The 15417-nt window shown below is 51.1% G+C and overlaps 1 protein-coding gene across 1 annotated transcript; it reads right to left on the bottom strand.

Annotated features, from left to right (window-relative positions):
- Nucleotides 1-2372: 2372 nt before the first annotated feature.
- On the bottom strand, nt 2373-14895 carry LAD1 (ladinin 1). Its single transcript, XM_009667325.2, has 10 exons — nt 14414-14895; nt 10500-10640; nt 8805-9309; nt 8051-8194; nt 7293-7342; nt 6270-6342; nt 5710-5844; nt 5232-5321; nt 3846-3923; nt 2373-3456 (listed from the first exon to the last, which is right to left on the bottom strand). Exons 1-10 carry the CDS (start codon nt 14449-14451, stop codon nt 3451-3453), a joined length of 1260 nt encoding a protein of 419 aa, XP_009665620.1. The 5' UTR covers nt 14452-14895; the 3' UTR covers nt 2373-3450.
- Between the last annotated feature and the right edge of the window lie 522 nt (nt 14896-15417).

Here is a 15417-nt window from a genome sequence, read left to right as displayed (position 1 = left end):
CCACCAGCTTCGTGCAGGCCAACCTTCCCATCAGTTCCCAGCTGTTGGCTCTGCAGAGCATTTCTGAGCATTGGCCAAAGCCTCCGCACAGTCTGGCCACTGCTCGCATTCATGCCAAACCTGGGCAAAGCTGAGATGTAGCAGGATAGTTTAAGATAGTTCTAGAAATAACTTCCATGTGCTAAACCACCTGTTCCCAGAGCAACTCTGCTTCACATCTCCTCTTATCGGATGTCTGGGAGCAACTGGTTCTGGCTACATCTGTTCAGCATTTATTACTCGTGATGGGTGGGATAGGCTTCATGATCGCTTTCTAAAGATGCTGACTGCCTGAATTCACAATGGGAATGAGCCAGCACAGAAAAAAAGCATTACAAGATTGGTGCCTTTGCACACCGTGTAGCTCACAGAGATCTGTCAAATCTCACTTCAGAACAATGACTCAGACAATGCTTTCTGGAGATAAACGTCATCAGGATTCATTCTCATCTGCCTCGGGTTCTCCGCCTGCATTTGCCGTCATTGTTCCAGGTGTCCCCTCCCTTGTAACAGATCTGAGTCTTAATCCTAAGCACTCAAGACTTGATGTGATCTTGTCACGGCACAAGAGTGGAGATTCCCTCCTAGCCAGCATAGTACAGACATGCATTTGTGAAAACACATTTCTACACTTCCCTTCACATCCCCCTTCATATATCATCAGATCTCCACAGAGCAATTGCTGACAAACAGGACTATTAAGGAGATACATGAGAAAAGCTTATACTGGAAAGTGACTCTAAGATTTATTTTTCCATCTAGAAACAGGCTAAATCTTTTGGTTAAAGCTTTGAAAACTTGTTGTGAAGGAATTAAGAGAACTGAGCAGAGGTATTGCAGAGCTACAGAGCAAACATTACTGATGGCAAGTAATCTTCCATTACCAACTGTGGGTTCAATAATGTAAATATCCCTCCCCCTCCTCAAAATCCCCTGCTCTGCTAGCACTGGGCTGGCTGCTCACACCTCAGAGGGCGAGTTAATTGTCTACAGTTTACAGTCCCTGCTTTCCTCCAGGCTACCCAGACCTTGAACTCCAGGTGTCACAGCATTCACTCCAGCACTGGTCACATCACTGGTTGCTTTCACGCGTGGCCAGGCACGTGAGTATCCTGCCTCTAATCCACCCTTCTAACTGCCATGGAGCCAAGGGTCAGGCTGGCCACCGATCACTGACACGATCATAACATCCATTTCATCCCACTCAAAGACACAGGGAATAGGGACCTTTATCAGGTGTCCCCAGCACCATGGCAGCCAGGATCCTTCTCAGCCACCTTGGCATGAACCAGGGGTAACTCTAATGGAGCCAGATACATTGCAAATACAAACCCACTGAAGAGGGTCCTGATGCTTTATCTGGAGGAATGCCTTTGCGGCAGAAAGACAGTCATCCAAGCGGAAGCAGCTGGGCAGGACCAGTAACTTCAAGCCAAATCCCTTTCAGGTGTTTAGTGACTGCACTTTTACAGCAGAGACTGAGCATCTTTCGGCACAAGCAGACACACTTCCCCAGCCTGGCGCCTTACCTCTCCCACAGGGTGCAGGTGAGATCCCACGGAGCCCAGCGGAAGCTGGCAGGCGTCTGAGAAATCCTCTTTGGAGGCAGGAGGCTTTAAGGGGGCTCCAGAGCCCACCCCCGGGCGGGCAGCGCCGGGAGGAATGCAACCGGCGCCCAGCGAGGAATGCAACACTTGTGAGCTGCTATTTTGGCAGCCACAGCCATGGCCCCCTCCACAGCTCCCTCTTCCCCCCACCCCCCACCCAGGAGCCCATATAAGCCCAAGCTATTGTGCGGCCTCAGAGATTTGCTATTTTAAACCCGCCGGAATGAGATATGCAAGTGCCCAAGGGGCTGACACAAGCCAGTCAGCTGTCACTTTTTAGGGCTGACGACGCTGATAAGTGAGTGCTCCCACAAATGGAGGTCTGGACCCTCTGCCAGAGCCCAGCCACCAACTTACTCCCAACTCTGGCTCACTCTGCATCCACAATAGGCCCAAGAAGCTATAACACAAAGGCATGAGTCACATAAAGCTGGATGCTCAGACAGGCTGGTTTTCTCAGGAGCCCCCAGGACACGTTTGTCTTGGATTTGCCAGACAGACCACAGAGACATCCTACTGCTGCTTGTTCTGCACAGCACAGAGACCAAAACAGGTGGGCTTTGCCTTTTCCTCTTGCCAGAGGAAGGGAAGCAAACCATTCTTGTTCCCAGACCTGGAGCACACCGACCAGGAGCATCTTAAAAAGAGCCATTTTTATTAGAAAAAAAAAAAGAATGGAGAAAACCAAGTCCTCTCCAAAGCCTAACAAGCAAGATCAGATCTAGGGCAACCAGTTGAGTCCCACGCTGAATTCAGATACTGGAGTGGTTGTTAGAGCCACAGCCACAGCCCATGGCCTGGCCCTCTCACAAGGATCTGAGCATCATCTCATGGGCTCCTCACAGTATTCTAAAGCTGATCTCAAGAGGGCACCTCACAGGATGGTGTCCCACATGGGTTCAGCAGGCCAGGGAGCACAGAGGCAGGGATCAGGTAACTTTGGGTCTGTGTAGCCAAGGATAAATGGTTCACAAGGAGCAACGAGAGGGAAGATGAGGTTTGCAGGGGCTCTGCAGCAGACTGGGCCCAGGACAGGACTCGTAAATAGGGTCATGGCCATCCCACCTTCCCCACAGCACTAAGCGAAAGGGGTCACTGTTTGTAAGGGGCAGGAAACAAAAGGGGTAGGATGAAGGAGGGCAAGCCCCCTTCTCCTGTGGAACTGCTGCTGGAGAGAAGCACCAGGGCCCTCAGGTCTACCTTTCCTCCATGAGGCATCTCCAAACTAAGCTAGTGCACTTGTGACGTTACAGATAGCATTTGCCTGCTGGGTCCCCTCCAGCAGTCACAGCCTGGGAGGGAGGTTTCATCTGCCTGTCTCCCTCACCTCACTCGACATGAGCCTGCCACTGAGCAGGGACAGGCAGTAGGAATCGACACGGTCTGCAGATAGGCAGCCATAACTCCCCTGGCCGGGCAACCTCTCATCTACCATCATGGCCTAGCTGCAAGGGAGACATCTAGTTCACCCTTTGCAAGCCCAGTTATGGGGCCTACTTGAGGGCTAGGAGCAAAACACCAAAGTGTTGTGGGGAAATGAGGCAGGACTCTGCCTTCAGCATCTGCAAGGGGGCTCAAGGCCTGGATACTCCCAGACAAACAGCGAGTGAAGATTGAGGGCACAGGAATAGTCTTCTAGCCTTCTTCCTTCCCAGCCCACAAGCAGAGGACCCCGGCCATCCCTCGGATCCAGCTCACACATGGCATGCAGGGGAATCTCATGGCAGTGGGCTGCTGGATGATTAGGTAGAGCCAGGTTTTGGTCTTCAGAGCAAAAGACATTTTCCCAGATCATCTTATATTCTTACAGCTGGAAAAGAAACCAAAAAACCAGTGAGCCTGGGCCTGAATCCCCAAAAGGCAGCTGCTTTCACCAGCACCTTATACGCCCTAAACAAGAGCTAGGCCAGGCAGGTCTTCCTTAAATTACAGCACATGCCATTTCCCTCCCTCTCCCAGACCAGACCCCTTCTCACCCTTACAGCTGCCTTTAGTTCCCCCCCTCTTTCTGACTCCCCCAGGAGATGTGGGGTTCTGGATATGCTGTGTCATATTATCCCACACAACCCCTCTTCCTCCTGTACGTGGGTGAGCTCAGTACTCCCATGCCTGCCCTGCAGGTTATGCACTGACAAGCAGGTCCTGGCTGTGCCCCTATCTCAAAGGATGCACCAGTTTTCAGAGCAGCTCCACATGTACCTTGGTGTCCCCAGAGGAGTCTCTCGGCTGCTTTACCCAGACATCACGCTTTGTTAGGCTGTTTATTTTCCTGGTGTCCTGCAAGTAAGAGAGTTGTAAGTGGCACAAGTGGTTTTTTGCATGCATCATGTGCAGGATTGCCTTAGTCTGACCTGAACCAGACCTCTGGACCTCTTCATCCCCTTGAAGCATATGTGCTCCAGATAAAGTCAGTCAGCCTTGAGATCACGCCCCTGGTAGATCTATTTCCTCAGAATCAAAGCACAGCTCCAACCCATAGAGATGGATGGTGGCAGGGCGTTATTGTAGGAAGAACTCATAAAAGAAATTCAAACTTTACCCAGGAGTGACCCCAGGAGTGAACAATTTCCTAGCAGACACAGAGCCAGCCCAGCCGCCTGGTGTGGACACGTCTGGGCAGTCCTAATCTCTGCAGTTCAGCACTGGGGGTGCCTGGGCTTGCCTTCACTGGTTGCAGGGCTGGGCTGAAGCTGCCCCTCCAGAATCTGTATCCAGGTGCCTGCAGCACACTGTGCTACAACCAGCAGCAAAAACACAGTATCCTTGTAAAGGGTGACTTCTGCCCAGCGCTGTGAGGGCTGGAGCCCATGCTGAAGCTCCCCAAGTACAGAAAACTACCTTGAGCCCAAAGGGTCTCCTGACTGTCTCCCTCATGCTGAGATCCCATGTGTCTGGAACAGCCCTGGTGACACTGACTCCTCTCATTTGAGCACTTTGCACCCCTGAGATGCTGGACACACTACTTTTGAGGGCTGAGATCTGCACACGGAGGCTTTGCAGATTGTTCTAGGCCCCCTACACAGCAGTGCCTTTCAATGCACACACAAGTCTCTGGGTCTTGCTGAGCCCAGCACCAAAATGCTGAGCATGCAGCTCATCTCCCTCAGCTCCGGTGGCCTCCAGGTTGGAACTAGTCCTCCAGTCACCAGCAGAGTAGGGCTCTCACTAGGGTGATCTATCCTGCTGGTGGCAGGGCTGGGCCCAGCCACCCTCCCCACCCTCTGGGAGAGGAACACAGCCGATGCCTGGACCACAGCATGCTCCCTCCTTATCCTACCGAGGGCTGGGAACAGCTGCCTCAGGTGCTTCTGGCTCAGGATCAGAGCACAGCAACAAGCAGAGACTTGACATCTTCCTGTGGTGGTCCTGCAACACCTGAACCAGCTGAGTAACAGGCAGAAGCTGCCCTGCTCTAAGGAGTAGGCTGAGACCCTGGCGAAGTGCCCCTCAAAACTTTTAATGAGAAGGACTCTGGGCAATCTAACTAGGCCAGCTTCCCCATAGTCTGGGCTGTCCCCGCTGCTGCCAGATACATGGACCTGTCGTGCCAAGGCTCTACCCCAAGATGTCAGCGCAAGCTGGTACCTTGCTCTTTTCCTCCTTGCTGGGCTCCTGAGTTCGGCTGATCCACAAATTAATGCGGGATGTCACTGATCCCGGGATCTTCCGGTTGTCCTGTGGCACAGAGAGGAACCAGGATTACAGCACCAGGTCTCCCTTTGCTTAAACGTAGCCCAGGACAGTGCCCTGGGCTGCAACAGGCAGAGACCAGCCTATGCCTTGGCTAGATCCCAGCTTCTCAAATACCAGTGCATCGACACTAACCCACACACTGCCAAAACACAGTTTTGGTGGCAGTGCCCGAGCCCAGCACTGTGCAAAAAGCTCCTAACTCCCATTCCTGGCTGCATCCAGACAGCCCTGGGCAGCAGCCTGCCAGGAAGTGCATTGAGTATCCAAACAGGGGAGGATTTGCCCAAAGAGCTGGTGGTTCATGACATAGGACTCTGCTGTGGCGAGAACGTGCAGGAAGGTCCTCACTCAGGCTAGCTCCTGGCCTTACCTTCCTGACAGCAAGGGGCTCTGCCTTGGTGGGAGGAGTGCTCGCCTCAAAGAAGTTGCGCTTGCTGGCCACTCCCTCTGAGGAAAGCAGGAGGTTCTTCTGAACAGTCAGAGAAGATTTCACCACCTCCGATCGCTAGGAGGAGAGATGGGTGTTAGCAGGAGTTGTGCTGCACCCAGGCAGTCTCCCCTGGGGAGTCTCGTACTCCTGTCAAAAAGCAAAGTCCTGCATCTCGCTCACTCCCTGAGCCTATTGCGGTAGCGTGGGGTCTTCTCCCTGAACATCAACATATTCATGGGATTGCCCTGCTGCTCTCCCGAGCAGGACCATGCAGCATCCTCACTACTCTCTCCAAGGGATATCCCCCTTCTGCTCCTAAAACCCTGAGGCAGGTGCCTTTTTTTGGCTGGGGCAGTTTTGCTCAGCTCCATCAGCTCAAGTTCTTTGCCTCAGCTCAGCCTCCAGCTCTCTCTTTACCCTCTCAGCTCCAGGCAACCCCTCTGCCTCTCCTCATGCATCCCTCCCGTGTCAGTCCGGCTGTAAAGGAGGGGTTTTGGTACCTGCACAGCTGAAGTGTACTTTTCCAGTTTCTCCTCAATAGTGGTGCTGCTTCCTGGGATCCTCAGACTTGCACTGGAAAAAAAAGAGGGGAGAGAGTTAAATACAGCCCCGGGGTCCCCCTATGACCCATGGCCCTGGGGGACTCAACTTATCAGGAGGAGATCTAATCCAACTGAGGCTCTCATCCTATGTGCATTTCCTAAAGGAGCCAAGGCAGCTCCTTCCCTGCCGGTGACAGAGATCTCTGGGTCTCACCACCTTTCTAGGACCCACACTGTACCCTGCCAAATAGTTTTTGCTCCCCAGTTTACCCAGTCTTGACTACCACCAGGTCTGAGCTGTAGCCTCCGGTCTCACACAGGTCAGAAGAGTTTTGCACACAGCCAGTAAAGCCTCATTCACCTGCCACACACTCTGAGGTGGGAGAGAGCATCCTACTTACTCACAGCATTCAGACCTGAACCCTCAGTTCCTCAAGAGTTTTTAAGCCACAAGTCCAAACTTTGCCACAGAGATGTGGAGGATCACTTCATCCGGACTCCAGAATCAGAGAAAGGTTTAGGCTAGAAGCAACCTCCAGAGATCTCTGGTCCAACCTCCTGCTCAATACATGGCCAATTCTAAAGCCAGATCAGGTTGCTCTGGGCCTTGTACAGTTGAGTTTTAAATATCTGCAAGGATGGGACCCTGTGGTGCTGCTGCACTGCTCTCAACACTCAGTTGCTCCTAACAGTGCAGATGCAAGCACATATCAGAAACTACATTAACCAAGAGACCTTGGGCACAAGCTGGGGGATCCTGTATGGATGCAGTCTATATGGTGGACATTGGTCTGTGCTCTGCTCTCACCCCAAGCATCATTGCCCAGTCAGCCAGGCACCACGGGGGCCAATGTTCAGCAGACCTTCTCTGGGGCACTCACTAGGATGGTACCCAGTCCCGTCCCCTCCTCCTCCCTTTGAAAACAAGGGATGACAATCCCTGACCAGGAAGACCAGAGCAATACAAACAGAGGCACTGACCTCCTTGTGAGAGGACTTGGGTTTTCTTCTCTCTCTTTTCTTGAGATCACCTGGAAGACACAAAAAAAGGAGATACTGAAGCAGTTCTTGATCACAGAAGAAAAACATGGGAGAAACTGGGTCAGGTCCCCCATTTTCAGGCAAGCTCCATTTTCACCAACACCAAAACTCATATTAAAGCTGTCCAGACTGAAAACATTTTGTGCCCAGAAAAGCACCATAAAAGTCAGTTAAGCCGTAAAAGAGAGGATCTCAACAGCTCTGTTGCTCTTCCCAGCCTCTCCAAGTAGTTAATTCCAGATACCTTTTGTTTGATTAGAATTGAAGATATTCTCAGGGATGTAACAAGGAACAGGAGGGATGATGGATTTTTTTTGTTATCTGCATTCTCAGAGAAGATAGAAATGCCAGAGGGCAGATGGTGGTTCCTGTAACTCTTTGGGAATTCTGAGGACAACAAGAGCCTTATTTTCTCAGTATTTCCCACAAGCTTCCATGGCAGCACCATGTGTATGAACATGAGTTTGTTCACAGTTACAGACATGTGAGTCAGACAAGAAGAGGAGAAACAGAGGAAAGACTGAAGCAGAGCTGCAATGCCCAGGTCCAGGATGGATTGTGAATTCACTTTTGGGAACAGGCTCTGCCAAAATCACCTAGAGATCAAAGCAACCCTTCCTTGCTGATAAGAGCTGAAGGCTGCCACTATCCTTCTCTGACATAATGAGAGTCTTTCCCCTACTTGCTTTAGTTCTTACCCGGAAAGAGACAGTTCTTGGGCTGCTTCGTCTGATGGAGCTACTATAGGTGATACGAGTTGGAGGAGCATCTGACTTTTCTGCAAGTTCATCTTGGGTGGGAGTCAGCTGTGTTACTTCCTTTGGGGAACTCCTGGGTGGATGCTAAGCAAAAAACAGACATGTGATACACCCACGCAGAGTTTACAAAGAAGATTTAGGCCCAGGGATCTGAGCAGCCAGGGTAGGAACTGGTTTGGAGGCAAGCGTATGAGATCCTGATCCTCCAAACCTTTGCTATTTCAGTTGGATATGCGAAACCCCAACCCCCTCTTCAGCCAAACCGTAAGGGAGACTGATAGGCACTTCCCTGAGAAGGTCATCAAAATAGCACTTGCAAGGGGGAAAGGAGGTAGGCGCTGGGACCCTGTCCCTGGTACCACCTCATCTTTCTTCCCGATCAAGTGAGGTGGGGGAACAGACACACTATGACTGTCCACATTGGCAATGCACACCCTTCCCCTGCCCTGTAGCGATGTTGTTTGGCCTGTGACATCATGAAGCCATCCATATCAAGCACGCATTCCCCAAAAGCCTACAGATAGCTTTTCCTTCCTGGTACTTTGGACTCTCCCTCTTTCTGTTCCCATTCGAGCACCTGGGACTTCACACTAGAGTCAGCTCTTTCTCTCCCCTTGCTAGGGCTGGAAAGCAAGAAAGGGTTCACTCAGGGTAGGGAGTTGCAAGTGTTGGATGCTTTCCAAGTCCTGCTCACCTGCTGGCCAGGAGGCAAGGTCACCGACGAGTTTATCTTCTCCATGCTGCGGCTTCCTCCTCCAGGCAGGATCTTCACTTCGTGGAGCCTGCAGCTCCTCTGCTCCTGCACTGCCTGCTTCTGCTGCTCCCCCACCTCACTCCTCTGGTTCCCCTGCTGTGTCTCCATGCCCTGTTCCTGTTTGTCCTCAAGCTGTCCCTTTGTTAGCACCTTCCTCTCTGAGGCCGTCTCTGAGCGCTGGTCTTCTGATGAGGTCCCTCTGCTCTTGGCTGCATCGTGACCCTGTTCTCCAGCCAGGACACTCTCTTGCCCTGCATGCTGCTGCAACTCTGGCTCCACGTGGCTCACTCTGGCCCCTGGCTCCCATTGTTCCTTCTTCTGTCTCAGCTTTTCAGAGATTGCCACTGGGGACCTTGTCCGCCTCCCCTCTTGGGTCTTCAGCACCTCCGAGAGCTTTTGCTCTTCCTCTTCCTCCAGAGGCACTGCCTTCACCAGGACCTGAGGCCTAGAGAACAGAAACAAGGCACAGACCAGACCTCAGCATCCTGGGGTGCTGAAGGGTGGTCTTTTATCCTGCAGGTTAGGTTAATCCAGGTGAAAGGCACCAGGGGACAGGAAGGTCGACAAACATTGCTGAAGCCATCCCAGCACTCCCTGGAGACCAGGACTTGGAACCACATGCATGCCTGTCATCCCAGCTAGGCCCTCCAAGGACAAATCTGGATGAAAAGTTTTTTTTTTTTTTATTTTCCCTACAAGGATTAAGCATTTCCATAGCCTCAACCTAGAGCACAGCATGTTGTTTGGGAAAGCAGCAAATATAGCCATTGAAGTTGGGACGAGGCAAACAATTCATTTGTCCAGGGCCACACAGGCTCTATATCTATGCAGTCTCCAAGACCTGGTCAGGAGGTGCAATAATATTCATTTCTCCCCTGAATCCCCACATTGCAATCACCAATAGTTGGCCTGTCCTGGCTCCAGGGAAGTGGAATACCTCTTGTCCATGTCAGTCACATCTAACCCCTATACATCCTCACTCCATCTGGTCTGCAGAAATATCTCTAGAGCATGATTCTCGCTGTGGACAGCAAAAGCCAGCTAAATATTAGATGCTTCCAGCATCAATTTAGAGAGTTTTTTAGGCTGTGTAAGGGCAACCTGATCTCCAGACACCTCTAAATCCCAGATCCCTGAAGCATGGGACTTTGAGAGCCTAACTGGAAAGCTCTCGGGTCACCTTCCCGCTCCAGCACAGGTTGCATAACATCATTACAAGGTTTAGAGGAGACAGAAGGGCAGCCAGCCAGGCACTGGACACTCAGCTCACCTGTTCTGCAGAGATGGTGGCTTTTCTGCTCTTACCTGCTCACTCTGCCTCTTCAACATGGCCAGCACTGCACCTATGCTCAACCACAGTACTGACTCACATTAGCATGCTGTGGGACATGATTGTATGTGAGGCCCACGCATTAGCCTACCAGAAACATACCCCTCTTTTTCTATTCTACCTGTGAAGCCCGTCTGTCTGCCCCAAAAGCCTCCTTGGATCCCCTGGTCTTTCCACAACTCAGCCCACTCACATTGAGGATAGACTCCCATTGGCTGCAGTAACTTTGGCCAAGAAAAACAAGGCAGCAAGCTGCATATAGGCAGCATCACATGCAAGGCTGATGCTAACAGTACCCCACGCACCTGCTGGGAGCTGGACTGACATCTTCTGAAGGGCTAGGGGGGTCTTTGTCCATTGAGGTGGAGGACAGCAAGCTCCGATGTCTTCGCCGGCGCTCCCTTTGCTGCTCTTCTTCATCCTCAAGAGTTCTCTGCCTGGCCAGGCTGTTTGGGATAAAATATGACATCATGGTGAGGTTCAGTGTCCTGGACATGAAGCTTGCAGTCCTGATGCCAGGCAATCGCAGAGAAAGGAGACTGTTGTATCCTGAGCAGCAGCACACCATAAGGCAAGGGACAAGGCATTGAGGGAGGTTGCCCTGCTCCAGTAGAGTTGTGGTGCTGCATGGGGCTGAAGAAGAGGGGCAGATCACCATGTCAGTGCAAGCCAGGTTTCACAAAGCTTCCTCACTCCACCGAGCTGAGGTAGGCATTTCCCAACACAAGCACTTGTCCTTGCAACTCCTAACTTCTTCTGTTAGAGGGAGCATTCATTTAAAAGGAACCCTTACATTAAGTAAGCCCTTCTGTGGAAGAATATTTATCCTGTAATTCAGCAAGGCTGGGACCGTGGAGCCATTGCATGGATCTCAGTCACAGGAACTGGAGAGGTAACTGCTAGTGGCAGAAGATTTTAACTCCCTGCAGATCTCAGGGATGGTGTTTTTGCAGCCAGGAGGGGCAGTTACCCAGTGCCTGGCTCCACAAGAGGTGCTTGGAGCAAGGCACGACTGGGCACAGACCCTTCCTCAGCACTTGTCATCCCTTCTCTTCCCAGCACTGGATTCCCACCATCCACCCCTCCGGCCATCCCACATGGAGGTGGCAGCTGGAAGCAGAAATATTTCTGGGTGCAGCAGCACAAATACTGGGGTTTCTTACTGGAAGAGCCAGGTAGTAATTGTTACTGTGGAAAAATCCTTAGATGCAAAAGCATCAGAGGCCAAGAGGGTGAGTGCTGCCAATGAGCTCTGCCTAGGAACAGGGACAGCAGAGTTCTCCTTACTCTCCCCATGTGGCTTCCCAGCCAAAAGGATGCTTTTGATTGACAGATTATATAATCATAAATCGTACCAAAAAGACAGAGTTGGTCATCTTTTTTAAAGAACCATCCTTAAAGACTTTGTTTTGCACAAGGCAAACTAACTTTTTTAGGATAAAAAGTCAAACTAAATAAAAAGTTATTTGGAAAGCACCAGCTTTCCCTTCCTTTCTCCAGGCAAAACACCCACACTTTCTGCCGGTGCATGAACTATGTTGGGCAATATTTTTACTGAGTGGACTGAGCTTTTCACAGCAGATGCTACTCATTTATCTGTGACACTACTCCTGAGTGAGCTGCAAAGAAATGCAAGGATCCCAGCATAGCTCCCAGCACCCTGAACAGCCCAAATGGTCAGAGTCCTCCTCTGAACTCTTGGACTGCAGGCTCTTCCTGGACAGCATCTGACCCATCATGGTGTCTTAGGTCTGGAGCTGGCACTCTAGTTTCATGCAAACTCAAGATTTACTTTGAATTTGACTTTTAAGAATATGAAAGTCAGAGCAGGCCCGGGCCTGCGGTATCATTAATGTCACTGCAGATACAGTGACTCACAGCATGGTAACAAGTTACTGTGTAATGAAATCTTGGTCATAAATTAAACCACATTACCTCCTGCAACAGTTCATGGCTTCTGTTCTTCCTGGTCTATGGAGGTGGGGGAGAGCAAAAGGGTAAGGAAAGCAGAACAGAAAGCAAAGAGGGAAAGTTGCACGTCCCCAGCTGAAAGTTCAGCACCTATCTGCCCTTCCCCTCCTGCTGCTTCCCAGGGAGCCTCTGTCCCATTTGCTGCCATTAACCCCAGCAGCCCTTGCTTCCTGACAGCGACTGGACCCCCTGCCCTCAGCTGTGAGAGGGACTCCAGGGTGATCCTCAATGCCCGGTCTGGCATCAAGGACACCATGATGCATAAGGCTGGATTGAGGACATGCCCCAGAGCCCAGGGGAGTCAATGGGCTTTGTCAGCACTCCAAGCCTTCTCTCACCCTGCCAGGAGACACCTCCACATTCAGCTCCTTGAAGCTTTATTGACAGCCACTTCGTCTGTGGGCCTTGGCGTGTAAATATTCATATATGGCTTAGCTGCATTTGAAAAGCAGCATGGCTTTACTTGCATGGCACACTGTGATGTTCTGGCAAGACACACTGCAGCAATCATGCCGCATACAAATTCCCACCGGTCCAGATTAGCATATGCATGTAGATCTACACATACAGGTGCCTCCACTAAGTGCTATTGGCCTGTCTCATACAATGACAGTACGGCGCATTGACACGGGTTTATGTGAGAGCCAGCTACTTTTTTGTTTTGCATGAATAAACTTCTTCCAAAATGAGAATGAGTTTTTCCTGCTTTGAATTCATTTGGCTCCTTCAGGGGCAGCATGTAACCTGGCATTATCAGCATGCAGTTTCTCATTATTGATAATTAGGTAATCCACACATCAGGCTTTGTATTTGTTTTGCCAATGTTTCCCTCCTCTTTTCCAAGAGGGATTTATTTTTCACTGTCTTATCTTTTTTAACTTCAAAGAGATGAATAAAAAAAAGATTTGTAAGTCTCCCCCTACTTTGTCTTCTCCTGCCCTGTTAATTATTAGTGCTCAGATGTTTGACATTTATGCTATTTTAGTTAATGTTGTCCCATCTAATGAGAGAACAGAAAACTGCCTTCCTGGGTTGTAAAACAACCTGAGTGCTGGACCCTGCTCAACCTGCATTCAGGCAAGTCCAGGGTTAGAGTGCGGCTCGGACATTGTGGATCTGAACGACTTTTGGATGCTCTTTGGATTTCTCCCAGCCAGTCTTGACAAAGGCAAAGGTATGAACTCACAGAGGCAGCCTCTGTGCCGTGAGGTCTTACTTAATTCCCATTTCCTAGCTGACTGTGGTGGGTGGTTTACTAGCATGGCAGCAACTGAGATGAGCAATAAATAAGCTGAAACTACAGCAGTTTTGGGGGTCCTTAGGGCCATCCTGTCTCGCAGCCAGGCCAGGACACTCAGTCTCTAAGCCACTGGGTCCACTCAAAGTATGACGTTGGTTTTGTTTTGTGTAAGAACATGGCTGCTTTTGAATCACTATTCCCTGCATGCGCAGACAGGAATCAAGGTCAAAGTTACCTTCCCCGGGTCTGCGACACGTTGGGAATGAACTCCAGATCATGGAGGCTTCCTGGTAGCCACTAACACTTCTGAAGCAGTCAGCAATGCCCAGGAACCTCATGTGCCCTGACTCTGACCTGAGCTTTGTCACCCCCCCAAAAAAATCTCTTCTTACAAAAGGCCAAGTGGAGTGCTCAATGCCAAGAGGTTACAGGGATGGTTCAGTTATTGCAGATGAATCAGGGCTTACTCAGCATCAGATGGACAGAGGCTGCAACCTTCCCACACAGGTGTGCAGCAGCCCCGGCGAGCCATACACCCACAGCGCTGAGGGCTGTATGGACACAGAGCAAGCACAAAACCCCATAGCCAGCTCCAGAGCAAGCCTGGGGGCACAACCCAGGCAGAGAGAGCCTGGCTTGCCTCTCTTACCCCAGAGAGGGGGCACCAGCCCCCATAGACCAGAAACATATCCAGCACAGGGGGCAAGGACATGTTTCCACAGTGGTTTTCCTATGTAGACATGAGCATTCAGCTTCCCTTAATCAAACAAGATGCCTCTGATCTTGCCCACACACAAGAAACTCCAGCATCCAGCAGCGATGAGCACTCAGTGGGGCTGGCACCACCTCCGCCTTTGCAAGCAACCCCTTCCTCCCGCCCTTGGACACCACAGTTGCCCCTTGTTCCCATCCTCCCCAACACCTCTCACCTCCCTCGCCGAGGCTCGCTGTGCCTGGAGCCCACCTCTGGTCAGTAGAAAGGGTTAAGCATTAAACTGCAGCACCTACCTGGAGAGATCAGACCAGTTCTTTCTGTTAAAAGACATTCCTCCGTTCGGTGAGTTTCAGAGAGCTCCAAAAACTTGTGCAGGCATCAAGGCCAACTCACTCACAAATCCACGGAGATCCGCACTGCCCGGAGACTCTGCACCCCAAGGAAGCAAGAACTCCCTACAAGGTTATTTCCCTGTGCACCTTTACCCTGCCTGCAACCCATTTACCACCAGGCTGCATCACATGGTCTACCTTGACAGAGGCAAGGCTGTAATTTGTCTACTAGCAGCGCCGGGCAAAAGATGCCCTACCCAGGAGTGCCACGCAAAAGCAAATCACTCTTTGCTGCCTGGTGAGCCAGGATTTGAATGGAGACCCAGGCTCAGGGTTTGATCCATCCAGGTCTCCCAGGGTTTCAGAGACAACTCCCTGCTGAGAACCTGTTTTACCAGCCACTCTCCGCCTGTCAACAACTCCTCCAACGTTGATCTGTGGAGGAGGTGAATTACCCTGAGCTGAGTGGGAGGAGGCAGCAAGCTGATCCAGCACTGGCTCCCAGGGATCCAAAACAGTCATTAAAACACCTCCATCTGGGCACAATCCAGCCATTTCCAAAGAACATGGGAGAACATTCTCTGCACGTCTGAGTTTTAACAGTCATGGCCTCCCCTTAGTTACAACTTTTGCTGTAATGAAAAGCACACATAAATTTCAGAGGAAGTGACTAAAGGCCTCCCCTGAAAGGACCTGGGTCCTGAGGTGCCAGGTCTGGGAGGGGGTTGGATTTTTGGGTGCTGAAACTCTGTGCTGGATGGGGACTATATGCCTTAGCTCATCTGTGCCTGGCCCAGTCCCTCACCCCCTATCCTCTCCCCAGGCTAGGTACTGAGGTACTCTATCTTCCCGCACTCACACCAGGCAGTGCTCTCCTTTCAAAGGGCCCACATAAAAAGCAGTGGGGGGACTGGCCCATGAGGGTGATGGAGGTATCCCAGATGCACAGCTGGGTTTGAGCCTAT

This window comes from Struthio camelus, chromosome 24 (assembly GCF_040807025.1).
Source record: "Struthio camelus isolate bStrCam1 chromosome 24, bStrCam1.hap1, whole genome shotgun sequence".
Lineage (NCBI taxonomy): Eukaryota > Metazoa > Chordata > Aves > Struthioniformes > Struthionidae > Struthio > Struthio camelus.
This window is presented reverse-complemented; position numbering and strand designations above follow the sequence as displayed.

What these genes read in the sequence shown, in the direction of transcription:
- LAD1 (XM_009667325.2), bottom strand. Translation starts at nt 14,451, where the DNA reads ATGTCTTTTAACAGAAAGAACTGGTCTGATCTCTCCAG. An exon ending in AACTGGTCTGATCTCTCCAG is followed by an intron (nt 10,641 to 14,413) that starts GTAGGTGCTGCA and finishes TATCCCAAACAG; the next exon opens with CCTGGCCAGGCAGAGAACTC. An exon ending in CCTTGCCTCCTGGCCAGCAG is followed by an intron (nt 8,195 to 8,804) that starts GTGAGCAGGACT and finishes TTTTTTGCTTAG; the next exon opens with CATCCACCCAGGAGTTCCCC.